Source organism: Athene noctua, chromosome 1 (genome assembly GCF_965140245.1).
Source record: "Athene noctua chromosome 1, bAthNoc1.hap1.1, whole genome shotgun sequence".
NCBI classification, from domain to species: Eukaryota; Metazoa; Chordata; class Aves; order Strigiformes; family Strigidae; genus Athene; species Athene noctua.
Genome location: NC_134037.1, coordinates 246,959,485 through 246,973,946, shown reverse-complemented (window position 1 = coordinate 246,973,946; position 14,462 = coordinate 246,959,485). Strand labels below are relative to the sequence as shown.

General features: G+C 38.8%; 1 protein-coding gene across 3 annotated transcripts in view; it reads left to right on the top strand.

Annotated features, from left to right (window-relative positions):
• The window catches only part of DDX10 (DEAD-box helicase 10), a 188,439-nt gene that overhangs the window by 166,028 nt on the left and 7,949 nt on the right, over positions 1 to 14,462 (top strand). For 2 of the 3 annotated variants that reach the window (XM_074932203.1, XM_074932213.1), the window contains one exon: positions 8,120 to 8,253. In XM_074932203.1, coding sequence (XP_074788304.1) covers positions 8,120 to 8,253 — 134 coding nt within the window. Of the gene's footprint in view, positions 1 to 8,116; positions 8,254 to 14,462 lie in introns of all 3 variants that reach the window. The other variant, XM_074932196.1, reaches the window with a different exon arrangement.

The following is a 14,462-nucleotide window of genomic DNA, read 5'->3' as shown; positions in this document are numbered from 1 at the left end:
AGTACAGTGAAAACATTAAAGTTTTGCAGGACAAGCACTTAATGACGGTGTTGCTGTTTCTTGTGTACTGAATACAAATAATTTTTTTTGAAAAAAAGAGCAGAACTGACCAGTTTACAGAATTACACAACTTACAGGGTTTCCCTTCTGATTATTTCATGTCAGTGCTGCTGTTGATTCCTGAAAAATACACATCACTAAGCAAAGAGCAGTCTCAGCTCCCAGTCTGCTGTGAGTAGTGGTGGTGGGACACCTCTGCTGTGTCATGGCAGAGGATGCAGTTCCCTCAGGCTTGTTCAAAATTGCTAAAAGACAATACAGAGAAAATTCTCTTGTGTAGACACTGTCTCTGGACATATGCTGAGGTTCCCTGGAGAAGACTGATATGTTCAAATGTTTGAACACATACTAATTTGGAGAATTACTTTCTGTATTTAAGCTGACAGCCATGACTGCTGTGAACCTAAAAGTGGAGAGAAAGAGGGAGTGTAAACAGATAGTCCAAGGATTTGTGTGGAGAACAGAAGTTGAAAAACAGTTTTCTGCTTTGTGGTTTTCTCTTTTTTTTTTTTTTGAGGGCCTTCGACTTTTGGACATGTCTATTGACATGTTTAATTCTCCCAGACATTTATACTCATTTCTTTTTATAAGGCACAGTGAGTAAAACCTGATTTTCTTTTTTCCTGTACTACTTGTTCACTTCTAAGCAAAATGATACCTGACAACCTAGTATTAGAAAGCTTTCAAAATAAAAATTGTTTAGACTTTTCTGGTTTGAAGCCTTTGCATTATTAAATGCTTTAAATCAATTTTGTTTCAGACAGGTATTTAGTGTGCATGGTAACATCTCTGTCTAGCTGCTGTCATGACAGGTGTGGAAACCTTTATCCTTTTCTAGAGATGAAGCTAGTACTCTGTTAATTCAAATGCTGGTGACATTTGTGATACTAAATATCCTAGGTTTGATCTTTTACGGCAAATAAAGCGCCTGTGTGCTCATGCCCATATTTCATTGCACCAGAACTATTAGCTTGCACTCCTGTGAAATCTGTATGCAAGCAACCTCTAAAGTCAAGAGTATATTCAGTAGGTTAAGTCCTTCTGCTGGTCAGAATTTCATATATTCCATGTGTATTTTGCTTCTGGTGCTACCCACCTAGTAACTTAGTTTCTTTTAAGTTGTATTTTTATGTCTGTAATATGAATTATATTTAAGTTAACAATATAGTTGTTTTATGTTGACCTTTCCCACAAGAATTATATTAGTCTGCCCTTTTGTTAAATTCACATCGATAATTGTGGCTAGTAACAACTTGAAGAATCTTGTCTTCACAATAAGTATTCCACATGGGTCATTATAAGAGCCAATAAAAAGATGAAAAGCTAAGGTCTAGCTGTGAGATGTACCTGTTAAAATTCAAATGCAGGTAGGAGCAAATACATTTTTTAAAAAGTCTTTGAGTAGATTTAAAAGTTCTCAGCATTTCACTTCGAAGGTAGATGAGTTTGTAAATTTACCAAATTATATTACCTTTATATGCATTGATTATGTTGCTATTAATTCTGGTATAGACTATAAGTACTTTGTAGAGATCCAGTCTACAGATAAAACATATACTTACTACTAGGAAAATGACAGAAGCTTTACTAATATAAAAAGCCAGAAGTGAATGTGTGGAAATTTCTACATTTTTTTGTGTTTTCAATCATTCTGAACTGTGCTTGTGGCAGGAGTCATTTCCAGCACAAATTGCTTTGCTACAGTTACACAGCAAAGATTTGAATGTCAGTATATATGCATCCATGTGTCCTAGTTTGGAACACAGGCTTACCCATTCACTGACCATAAAACGCAAGGCATTTAGGAATACCAAGAAAGCAAATTAAGTATTTTCATATACATCATTTGAGACCACTGGTAAAAGCAAGAATCTGCTGGGTAAACTGAGCTAATTATGTTATTTAAGATGGTAGACCACTTAAAAAGAAATAAAGAATGACTGGGTGAAATTGAACCTTAGTGTGACTGCCGGTGCTTGGGAATGCTTGGAAGACGAAGCTAAAAGTTGTCTGCCTCTTCTACTGAAAACCAAGAACGATATTCTATAAACTGGTGTAAAAAACAGGAGCTATGGCTAACTCCTCCCAGAGCCTGAAGATCAGTTAGATCATCTTAGTATAAAGGCTATGCCTGTCTGACTAACATGCAACTTTGGTTTCTCCAGTTTTTGGTTGTAAGCCTTTCTGGCCATGGGTCATGGAACTGTTGGTGTTGTTCATGTTCACATCATCTCCTTTCTGTGGCATCCCTTGAATGCACCTGTGTGCTTCAGACCAAGAGAACAGAAAGTCCTGCCACAACAACTTGTTCTCTGCTCTTCCCACCCTTTTGTATATAACTTCCTCCTCATTCGTAAGAAACAAGTGTAGGAGAAGTGGCAAAACCAATTGTGGAATGGATGTGTATGTCACTCTCCTGGCTTAACCCTAGTCAGCAACAGCACCACACAGCTGCTCGCTCACTCCTCCCCTGTCCCAGTGGGATAGAGAGGAGAACTGAAAAAAAAGTAAAACTCATGGGTTGACATAAGAACAGTTTATTAACTAAAATAAAATATAATAATACACCACTATAATAATTATAATTATTATGAAAATTAATGTAACAAAAAGAGAAATAAAACCCAAGAAAAGACAAGTGTTGCACAATGCAGTTGCCCACCATCTGCTGACTGATGCCTGAGCAGTGATCTGCCCCTCCTGGCCTACGCCCCTCAGTTTATATAATGACCATTACATTCCATGATATAGAATATTCCTTGGGCTAGTTTGGGTCAGCTGTCCTGTCTGTGTTCCCTCCCACCTCTGTACCCACTACTAGGAAGAAAATTAACTCTCTCCCAGATGAAACCAGGACAGTCACCTATTAGGATTAATTTTCTGTGTTGATGGAGATGTCAAAGGGTAGATGACAACAGGAAGAAAGCTCATATGACTTGGTCACAGTTCATGAAGGTTAACCTTAAGTGCTACTGTACACATCTTAGAAATGTGTTTGAAAGTTGGCCTCTCCCCTCTTAGCTGGCAAGATCCTTTCCTCAGTGGAAGTGTTGTTTGGATTTGAAGGCTATAGATGAGCATCAGATAGTATGGAGTGTAGTTGTCCAATTTTGGCGTGGTTTAGACAGCTCTTTGGATGTCAGATCAGCACTTGGTTTGCTCCACTGGCTCTCAGTCAGTTTTCAGTATTGTCTAAGGCTTTGGTCTTGGTCTTCAAAGCAACTGTTGGATCAAACACCCCAGCTACATCAAAGGCTGTATTTCTATTTGTGAACTGCCAGAATAGCTGTATTCCTTTGGGGCAATGCAGATGATGAAATATCAGAGCAACCATGCATCAGCTGGGGACACAGTATTGTGGGTTGGGGGTACAGGCTATGAAAAAAGAAACCTGTGAGGCAATCAGGTGAATCCAGAGTAAGATGTTCTAAAGGAAATGCTGTTAAACCTCTCTGTGTTCCATCATAAATATGATGCAGAAACAATTCCCATTTTTATTTGAAAAATAATTGTCAAGAAGAAAATTAATAAAATTTGGAATTTTGTCAGATCATGAAAGGGATTATTTTTTTAAGTATCCCTTTATATGAGCTGTAACATACTGAATTTTTAAGTTGTGTAGGGTAGCCTTCTAGCAGTATTTAAAGCTTACCTTTTCTTAGCATTAAAGTCATAAACACCACTTACTAGGAAAGGCCATATTATCAGCAAAAGCTAAAGGGTGGCATAACTCAAAAGGAACAAAATATTATGTATGAATGTCTGTGGATGGACTCAAATCAAGTCTGATTGACTTCTAAACAAATCTTAAAAGTTTTGCTTTTAGCTGATCAGAAACATTCCCCCACTGTGCTTTATAAAGTGCTGTGGACAGAACCGATAGTGCAAAAACAATTATTTTTTCCCCTCAGCCTCGTTGCTAGGAACTCATAAATTGCTTAAAGGGTTGAACGTAAAATTTGCAACTCCAGACAATTGGGTAAAAAAATAAATACCTATTAAATTAGTTATAAATTAAATACCATAATAATAAGTATTCTATAAATTCATTCTTGGAATATAAAACATTTTTTATGTATGTGCAGGTTTTTATTATATGTTTTTTCAGTTTTCCATTTTTATCTGATGGTAATACATAATTTCACCTGAGTGCCTAATGTCTGGTAGAAGTGAGACATCATTCTGCTATTTTGAACATTTGAGTCCCCTGAGTGTCTGTTTTCATAAAAAGTTATATAAATTTCTTCATTTTAAACTTCTCTTAGCCCACCTAACATGTTTACACAAATGAGCTTCACTAGCCATTCAGCCTACTTTATGAAGAGAGGAAATTGTCACTATGTCGTGTAATTAAAACAACAAGAAGTTGAATTAGAGGTATTCTGTCAAGAAGCAGGGCAAAAGCTCAAGAAGAACTTGCCCTGTTTGCCTCATCTGGTGTGCATTTCCAAAATGACAATAGTAAGGTAGAGTGTGATCATGGTTAACTTGGTACAGTGTGGAAGGTTGAAGGCAATGAGGCTTCCAAAACCTCCAGCACAGAAGTTTTGCTGAATTTTTCTAAAATGTTGAGTTAGCATAAGAAGAATCTCCTTATACCTCAGAGGGAGACTATGTGAACACAGAAATGTTTTCATCTCAATGCCATGATCAAACCAAAAGTCTTCATGCAAAGTTTCTATGGAACTAGATTGCAAAATACATGGGGCAATCTGGTATGAAGAAAGAAAGAGCTTGTCACCCCTGAACAGGGATGAAAATAGCAAGTGATTGCCACTAAATCTCCTCCTGACCAGCCTGATATGACGTCTGAATGGGTTTCCTTCCACAGTTAAACTTTATAATAAATATCTGCACACTCCAAAGCACATTGTTGCTAACCTTGGACATAAAGTACAGGTGGTCAAAATCTGTTCTTCAGTTAATCTCTTCTTTGATAACGATTGTTATAAGAAGAATCTAATCCTAAGTCTGTAAATTGTACCCTATTTGTATCTGAAGAACTTCTATAAGTGTTATCTTGAACTATGATTTTACTTTATTTACTCCAGCTCTTGTGGTGAGTAACGTGAAGTTAAGTCACAATATTTCTTCTTCTGACTGGCTGATATAAATTTGAAGCAAGAGGGGAAAAATGATGAGTTTCTATTGTTCATCTGTGGATGGTAAACGTTCATGTTCAAGTTCTTAACAATTTCAGGGTCTTATGAATATGTAACTGGTGATAGGTATAAGAAATAAGGCATCTTTGCCAATAATTAATTTGTTATAGTAAGCATTGCCTTGAACACATCTCTGCAAATTTCTGCTGGGGAAAAAAAAAAAAAAGTAATGAAAGTGAAGATTTGGTCTGTGTATGTGTAATTGTCTTATGTGTGCATACATACATGACAAAACTTAAGAAACAATGCAGTCTCAACATTTTACTGACATAACTGAGAATATGAATGAACAGCCCAAGACTTAAAAGGTAATGTTAGTATCACAGAAATCTATTGCATAGTGTCACATGTACATATTAAAAAGTACTTTGTTCCATATAATAGCTTTGAATACTACTACTTTTTTTATTTATTATATATATAATTGGTATGCACCAGTTGTATTAAAAGAATAGATGCAGTGGGAGGGTGAAATGCTGGGGTTTCAACCCCAAGCCCCAAATTAAGGTTGACGTATGGGTGATTCCCACAGCCCTTCACAAAGGGGGGGTGAGTTTCCCTTTAAGCTTCCCTCCAGGGCTCGGCCTTGCAGACAGAGCCATTGGGTAAATGAGCCCCCAGTGTCCCACATTAGGTAACCAAAGGTCAGGTGTCCCACTGAGGGATAAAAGCTGGGACCACTTGCAGGCAGGGGCAGTGTCTGTGTGTGAGGTGGATGCACTTTGCAGAGTTCCCTGTTGGGGAAGGACCTCCTGCCTCCCTGGGACTGGGCTCCAGTCAGCTCTGGCCTTTGTGAACACAGGCTGTGTAGAGATTCAGTGTGTGGCTTCCTTGGTCTTATGTATTTGGCTTGTTGACTCGGTTGTCTCCTGTCCCTTCTCTGGGAGACTGCATTTCACCATTTATTCCACCCATTGTTGGTCGTGCGGTGTCGTTGTTGGGGTCAGTGGGAGTGATGTCGATTATGTATAAACTGACTTGTTTGTACCCCCAGTGCTCACTCATGTACTGACCCTTTTGTATCAAATACAATTTGGTTATTGGTTCATCTTTATGCTGGCTGTGTCCTTTATGCTAGGCCTGATAATTGGCAAAACAGAGGGACAAGTAAAGAGCAAATACTTGATGTTTAAAGAAATTGAAATAAACTGTAATTTAATGCAGAATGCTTTTAAAACATGGAAATTCACTAGCAAAAATGTGATTTTCAAAAGAGTTTTCTGTTGAGGTAATAGTGTTCTGTAATATTGTACTAAAAGATCAGCTAGAAGATATTTTTTGTAAGAAAAAAAACAACTTTTAAAAAGCCCAAAAACCAAAACTAACTTTGTTGTGAAGTAGCACCTGAAGTTCCCAGTAATCAACATGCTTTTCAGTTGGGGGTTATGTTACCTTAGGCAGTTTACAGTGCTGCTGATTCTGACAGTGCTTTTAGTGATTTTATATGCCCAGCTACAATTACCTTTTTAGTATTTCAAAACATTCAAGAATGAAACCTGTGTTTAGTATGGGTTTTTTTCTGCCTTCTGATTGAAAAATCTGCCTTTTACCCCTTCCTTCTGCTTGCTTTCAGAGCACTGCAGAAGTGTTACTGGACAAGCAATACGGGGACTGTTGCTGTGGTGAATAATCTTACCCTTCACCAGCTCATTTCCTTTCACTCACTCTATATGCAGATATAAAAGGGACCTTTGGTATGGTTTTATTTGATTTTGTTTTTTTAAAAATTTATTTTTACTGTGGTGAGGTGTGTGCACATAAGGACAGTGTTCCTTTAAAGCCTGGTGATAGATGGAAATGGTGATAAATTGCAACAGAAATGGACTTTAGTGATGTGATGTTATTCATAGAATGAAGGATCATTAAAATGGGTCCTGTTTTGGAAACTGTGTGCATGCTGATTAGATACATAAACAAGAGGTAGCAGTCTTTAATTATAGTTTCTTCACATTTGTTTTTGCTTTTCTGCATAAATATGTATTGTTCACATTGCTTAGAAATGCCTGTAAACTTTTTGTTTGCATTTTTTCTGTGCATATACAATTGCATATGCCCTCCACTCTGTCTGCTTTCATCATGCCTGTTAGTAAAAATTTACAAGTGGTGCCACTGGTTCAGGACTGCGTGGAGCAGAACCTATATCTGCAAAAGCAGTCAGCTTTATTATATTATTTAAGACTTTCATGGAGCAGCATCTTCTGTGCCCTCTTCATTGAGGAATTAGTGAGACATCCCCTCACCCTGGGGAAACTTGCCAATGCCAGGAGCCCATCCTGAGACGTGCTGCAGGGTTGGAGGGAAGATGAACCCAGAGAGGAGGGATGAGGGAGTATAAGAGGAAACCTGAAGAACATGCATCACTTGTGGTGGATGGCTGAAACTCCCTTAGAGCAGTTCATTCCGCTTAAGCAGCATTTTTGGTTTTTAAGTGCAAGGACACCTGGATGAGTTTTAAATCAGAGTATTTAATGAAATACACCCTACAGCGGTGATTAATGTGTCCATAAGCCCATATCTCTTTGCCACTGTGTTTCTGAGAGACAATAAAGCCTCATGTTACTTAAACACTTGCTCTCAGATAGCTGTTGATTATTTGCTGCCCAAATCTCTCTTACATTTGGTAGATTTAAGGTGATGATATTGGGAACGTAGAATTTGAACATAAATTCTTGTGCTTCCTTTTTGAATAATATTTCTTCAACCTTTAACAAAGAGCCTTGGAGGAGAGCACTGATGATGACAGAAAATGGTTCCATTTTCCTGGCTGTAATAGCAGTGGCCTTTGACTGCAGTTTAGGACCGTGTTTTTTGTTACAGCACTCCTATTATAATTAGGTTGTGGCAAGTAACATGGACTTGTTTGCATTTCTTGTAACTCTTCATTTGTCAACTAGCAGGTTGAAGAGGAAACAGTGGCCTTTCTTGCTCACAGTGGAAGTGACGAAGAGTTTGATCCAAGTACTCTTCCAGATCCTGACAAATACAAAGATTCTGATGAAGAGCAGGATTCAGAAAGCAAAGATAGCTATAGGTATGTACACATCTTCCATGTTCATTTTGAAACGTTCATGTTTTTTAGAAATTGTTTTGTTTAGATGTTACGGACTCATTTTACAGTCATCGTCTTGCTCCTGGGAGTATTTAAGTGTGTGAGGTAGGTGCTGAACAGAAATCTGTGCTAAAGACTATTATTTTCTTTTGTGAAGCTGTATGAGAAAGATTTTGAGTCAGGGTTGAAGGGATCTCAGTGAGACTGTTCCACATGCAAAAACCTTGACTAATTCCCTCGAGGTTTCATGTGTTTCTGTGGTGAGTTCATCCTGACTGAACACCAGGTGCCCACCAAAGCTGCTCTATCACTCCCATCCTCAGCTGGATAGGGGATAAAAAATACAACAAAAGACTTTTCTGGGTCAAGGTAAGGACAAGGAGAGATCACTCACCAGTTACCATCATGGGCAAAACAGCCTTGACTTGGGGAGAAATTACTTTATTGCCTATCAAATCAAAGTAGGGTAATGAAAAAATAAAAACAAATCTTAAAACACCTTCCCCCCACCCCTCCCTTCTTACTGGCTCAACCTCATTAATAATTTCTCTGCCTCCTCCCCCTCAGCGGCACACGGGGACAGGGAAGGGATGTTGAGGTCAGTTTATCACACATTCTATCTGCTGCTCCTTCCTCCTCCGGTGGAGGACTTCTCACACACTTTCCCTGCTCCAGCATGGGGCCTCTCCCGTGGGAGAGAGTCCTCCACAAATTTCTTCATTGAGAGTCCTTCCCATGGACTGCAGTTCTTCATGAACAACTCCAGCTGAGTCCCTTCCACAGGCTGCAGTCCTTCAGGCACAGGCTGCTCCAGCGTGAGTCCCCCACAGGGTCACAAGTCCTGCCAGCAAACCTGCTCCAGCGTGGGCTCCTCTCTCCATGGGTTCACAGGTCCTGCCAGGAGCCTGCTCCAGCGTGGGCTTCCCACGGGGTCACAGCCTCCTTCAGGCATCCAGCTGCTCTGGCGTGGGTTCCTCCACCAGCTGCAGGTGGAGATCTGCTCCACCGTGGACCTCCAGGGGCTGCACCACGGGCTGCAGGGGAATCCCTGCTCTGGTGCCTGGAGCACCTCCTCCCCCTTCTTCACTGACCTTGGTGGGTGTCTACAGAGTTGTTTCACATAGTCTTGTTCCTCTCTTTGGCTGCTGTTGCACAGGTTTTTTTCCTCTCTTCTCAAATACATCATCACAGAGGTGCTAGCTCTGTTGCTGATGGGCTCAGCTGTGGTCAGTGGTCTTGGATCCAGCTGGCATTGGCTCTGTCAGACATGGGGTAAGCTTCTAGCAGCTTCACACAGAAGCCACCCCTGCAGCCCTCCGCTACCAAAACCTTGCCATGCAAACCCACCACAGCTTCAGAAATACATTTCTCTACTGTGACGTTACAGGTTCTGTTTGAAAGGAAAAACATTGAAGGCATTTCAGGATTTGGATGAGCCCTCTGTAGCTGTGCTATATTAAATAAATTTGTGCACAGTGAAACTTGCTAAGTGTTATGATTTAGTGTTGCTCAGACTCTTCAACTCTACAAATGACATGGAATCTGTGTTAGAAGTAAATATATAATAAAATCAACAAGGTTAAACTTTTCTTCTTAATTTAAAACAGTGTTTTTAATTATATTAACAGAGAAGCACAGGGGTGGGGATGAGAATCCGTAGTTGATGGCACCACACTGCAGTTCTTCAGCACAGACGGTGGGAAGATGGAGGGATACTGCATGAGGTCCTATGTGGTTTTTGTCATTGGACAAGAAGTCCAACTAGTGTGTTTCTGACAAACAGCCTGTCGTGTAACGGATTCAAAAACATGATCTTGACACTTAAATGAGATCTTTATTTTAAATGAGATCTTTATTTTTCTCTCTTCTAGATGTTTAGGTTTATAAATCTCTTGCTTTTCATGTCTGAATCAGCTAAATTTTAGTGGCTAGATTGTCCCTAGCCCCTACATAGCAGTATGTAGGACTCAGTGTTGGGACATGGATTTATGGACTGGATAACTCAAAGTTAACAGACTGGTAACCATGTCCCCTGTAGCCCATTCAGCAGTGTTTTGATCAGTAGAACTGACAAGGATGGGGGAAGGGGAAATACATCCCCCTAATCACACATGGTAATTGATTTTAAAAAATATTTTTCTTGTTTTTAGTATTCTAGGTTTACACATGTAAGTTTAATACCACGTAGACACCGTTTAATCCTTTTTGGTTTTTCATTTTATTGGACTTGTCCTTACTTGAGTTACTTTTCAGGGAATATTTTCTTGGAACTTTGATGTCTATAGTATAATATTTCAGTTAACCAAAGGAGTTCAGTGTTGAATGTAATTTGGGCTGAAGAGAGTAAGTGAGCACAAAAAATACGCTCTCTGTCTATATATATGTATATGATTCAGCTGGAGTTCAGATGGATTTTTTTTCTGCCATGTATTAAGGCTTGTCAGGTTTTAATTTACTGAATATACTGTAAATATGTTGATTGAACTATGTTTGGAGGTGACTTTAGAACAAAGTGCACCATTAGAACATTTTCCATAGTACACCACTATTTACAGTGTATCTGTGTATTTGATAACTTAAAATTCAAGAGTGTTCTACCAATGAAATTTTCTTTTTTTAAATTACAAATTTTGCCTTGACTGGCAAAGGGTCATTTATTTGGAAGGTTGGATTTTATTTGCTCTTTGGAACATAGTCATATGTGGAAGCTATTTTGTCTAAAAATCATATTTCAGATTTTTAATAAGAGACACCATGGCTCATCAGATAAAATATTTTCTGTTACAATTTATTTAAGATATATGAATTTAAGGTCTTCTATGTATTTGAAAACGTAGTTGATGGTCATTTAAAATCTCAACATTATTCAGTTCTTTAAAAGGTGGTCTTGCAAAGAAACTGTTAAAACATAAATTTTATGATTTTTCACATACAATATCAGCACATTCTTGCCCTGCAAACCCTGCTGCCTTGCACAGTTACATTTTTTTGGCATTAATTTTATGTCGAGTTGCAATTTGGTTTTGCTTCCTTAAGTAAAATGTTTGTGTAAATGTGTCATATCCATTTAGTGCTCTGGGGGGTTATAATCTGGCTGGGTCACTCTTTTGGTATCAGTTTTGGGCATTTAAGCTTTCCCTGGCTAGGAGCAAGATATTTTTGGAATAACAAACGTCTGAAGAACTGCTATCACTTGAAGCTTCATAACCAGCCTCTGTCATCTTCAGGACACAGTACTGGTCTCAGTTGTTTGCCCTGACTTGACTTTTGGTTGACTTTTTAATAAGCAAGTTCCTTAACTTCATCCAATGGGATTTTAAAAGATTTTTGTTCATTTTTCCATCTTTGCACAATTCATGCTTTACTGGTTTTCTGTCTTGTCTGTGTTTGCTGGAGGATGAGGGCAATGGATAGTAAATGTTTTCAGCCTGTGTTAAGAAGGCAAGAGGACTGAAATTTGCAAAAAGTGAATCAGATTGCTTCAAGTTCTTCTCCAGCATTTAAGCTGAGCAGGAGTTAAAAAGGGCCCAAAAAGCAGTTTCAAACAGCCTAGCTAGACCTGACATACAGAGCTTTCTAGAGGAGGCCACATCAGTTTAGGCACTGCTCTGATGGGAACAGTGCTACAGATAAACCTGAAACATCAAAGACTAGAATTTTGAGTTTATTATCAGCAGCGATTTCCAGAAGCAGAGACACTGATATTGTATTATATTATAGCTGGGGAGAGGCTGGGAGTGAGTGGATTTGTCAGTCATTGCTAAGGATAGTAATTAAATTGAAGTGATTGGTGAGAACAGCCAGGGCAGGTATGCAAAAAGAATAGGAGAGTGAAAAACTGTGGGGTGCTCACAAGGTTAAGAGCAGTGGGTGACAACATACTGATAGATAGATTTGGAAGATGACTGGGTCCAGGACAAAATCACATTTCTAGGAGTGCCTGAAAGGAGCGTGTTAGAATTAAGAGCCATTGGTGACTACAGTGCAGCATGTGGCAATTAATCCTGTGCTGGCTTGAGCCTGCCTAGGGAACATCATTCATGTCTTTACAGGCTAAATGGATTTGGCCAGGTGCGGGTTTAAGTACTGGCACATGATTGTCCATATTGTCCACAACTGCTGTGACTTCGGATGGTGCCAACTAGAGCTCTTCTGGGCAACGTCCCAGCGTATTTTGGTGCAGTAGGACAGGCCAAGGACTGTTTCCAGTAGGCAGTGTTGATGTAGCCACATTTCTTTTAGGTGCGTGTGGGTAAAAAATGCAGTGGTCTGTTCTCTAGCTCAGATGTCAGCTTTGAGACTTAGTGTAGGTATGTCTGGAGACTTGTGAGGATTTTGTGAAAGCAGAGGCACAACTGAAAGAGGAAGATGCAGTGAAGGAAATTAATTTAGGGCTGGATAAAGATGAAATCCAGACAAGGAAGAGAATTTGAATGATCAGTACGCCTCTGGATAAAGGAAAGTGATAGCTGAAGAGACTAGTGGTGAGTATAAGGCCATGGAGAAGTAGTATCGATTTTGCATGAAGGAGGAGAGAGGTAGAGGAGATGTACGCGTGAAAAGAGGAGGGAGGATGATGGGGATCTGGCACACCAAGAAGAATAAATGTGAGAACAGGCAAGAAATCTTTCTGTTAGTGGGAAGGAGGGGTTTCTGCTAAATGCCTCATGCCTCAGGCCACTCACTTAGTGCTGTCACTGAATTGTATGATGAGTTGCTTTTAGGGCTGGGAAATATTGACTTAATGATTTTAACAAAAACAAATCAGCTGAGAGTAGCACACAGTGAAATTAGGCTTTGAGATTAGAAAATACAACTATCTTCTGGTTTATATTTCCAAAATTCAGAGATACTGCACAAAATTTTGGATTAAAACAGAAATATGTTGGGCTATACTAGCTGCTGCTTGCTTTCAGGAAAAAAAAAAGCTTCTGAAAGGGATAATTCAAAGCAAATGTATGACACCTAGAGTAACTTCCTTCATAAGTCTTTAAAAACAGACCATCTGTCCATGGTTTAATAAGTTAAAAACATTGTTAATCTTCTCCCTCTACCCCAGCATTTTTTTTTAAATTGGGGGAACTATACAAATCATGAGTTAAATTTGCCTTTGAAAAAAATTCCCTTCTAGCCATACCTCTACAAGTAAAGTAATTAATGACTCCAAGCATGTAATATGAGATTAATTTTTGTATATCTAGCAACATTCATCATATTTGGTTTAAGGCTATCAATGTAAATTGTTAATGAGGTGAAAAATTTAAGTGTATCGAATAGGGTGGAAGAAAAGCAGCTGGATTTCTTAAATATTCATTTTGCAATCAAACTGAGTTTCTGACATTTCTAATCCCTCAACCTCTTTAAAATAAAAATGTTGAGGAATTTACGATTAACCTCATTGTTACCTCCTTTAAATATTTAATAGGTGTGACTGACCTCATTAATTCTTAGATCAGCAGGGAAAACATCTTGGACATGAGGGGAGAGGAGAAATGTCTTAGTTGTGGTACTGTTTTGTTTGTGATTTTGCAGCTGGTCACCAGCTGATGGGTGTGCAAGTCAGCAGTCGGTGCTCCTTGGTTGTGTACCTTCCTTTATTTATAAAAATTATGGGCAAATTGCAGTTTCTTATATCTTCTTCTTAAACCAGTTAACTTGTTAAGTTTCACGTGATTCTTGGTGTGGTTTTTACATTGTCTTTTGAGATGATTCATCTGCAAATCATGGTGCTCACTATTATTCAGGTCGTATCTGTGACTTTGTGAAGGCCGGAACTTAATGTTGTGATGGCCAGAAAAGCACCCTATGACAGACATTGTAAAAGGTCTCTGTTTAAGGGCTTGATCATGTAGTATAGCTGCAAAATTGGACATTGAGACATTGGATTGTTGTTGACAGACATGTGATATTCTTATGCCATGAAAATCTTTGTAATAGTTATACTCTGTCTCGCTATATGAAATGGATCTGATGGTAGAATTTCCTAGTGAAATTTGGTAACCTGTGCTCTGCAGATCAGACTAGATCTTGCTGTGGTTTCTGTAAACTTGTCAGCCACAGAAATTACCTTTAAAAAAAAAAAAAAAAAGTTGTATGTCATTGGCATGTGTCTGCATGAATAAAGGAGAAATTATATGAGTATTTACTGAAACTGTGCAGTTCAGAAGTTAACTATCAACAACTGGAGGATG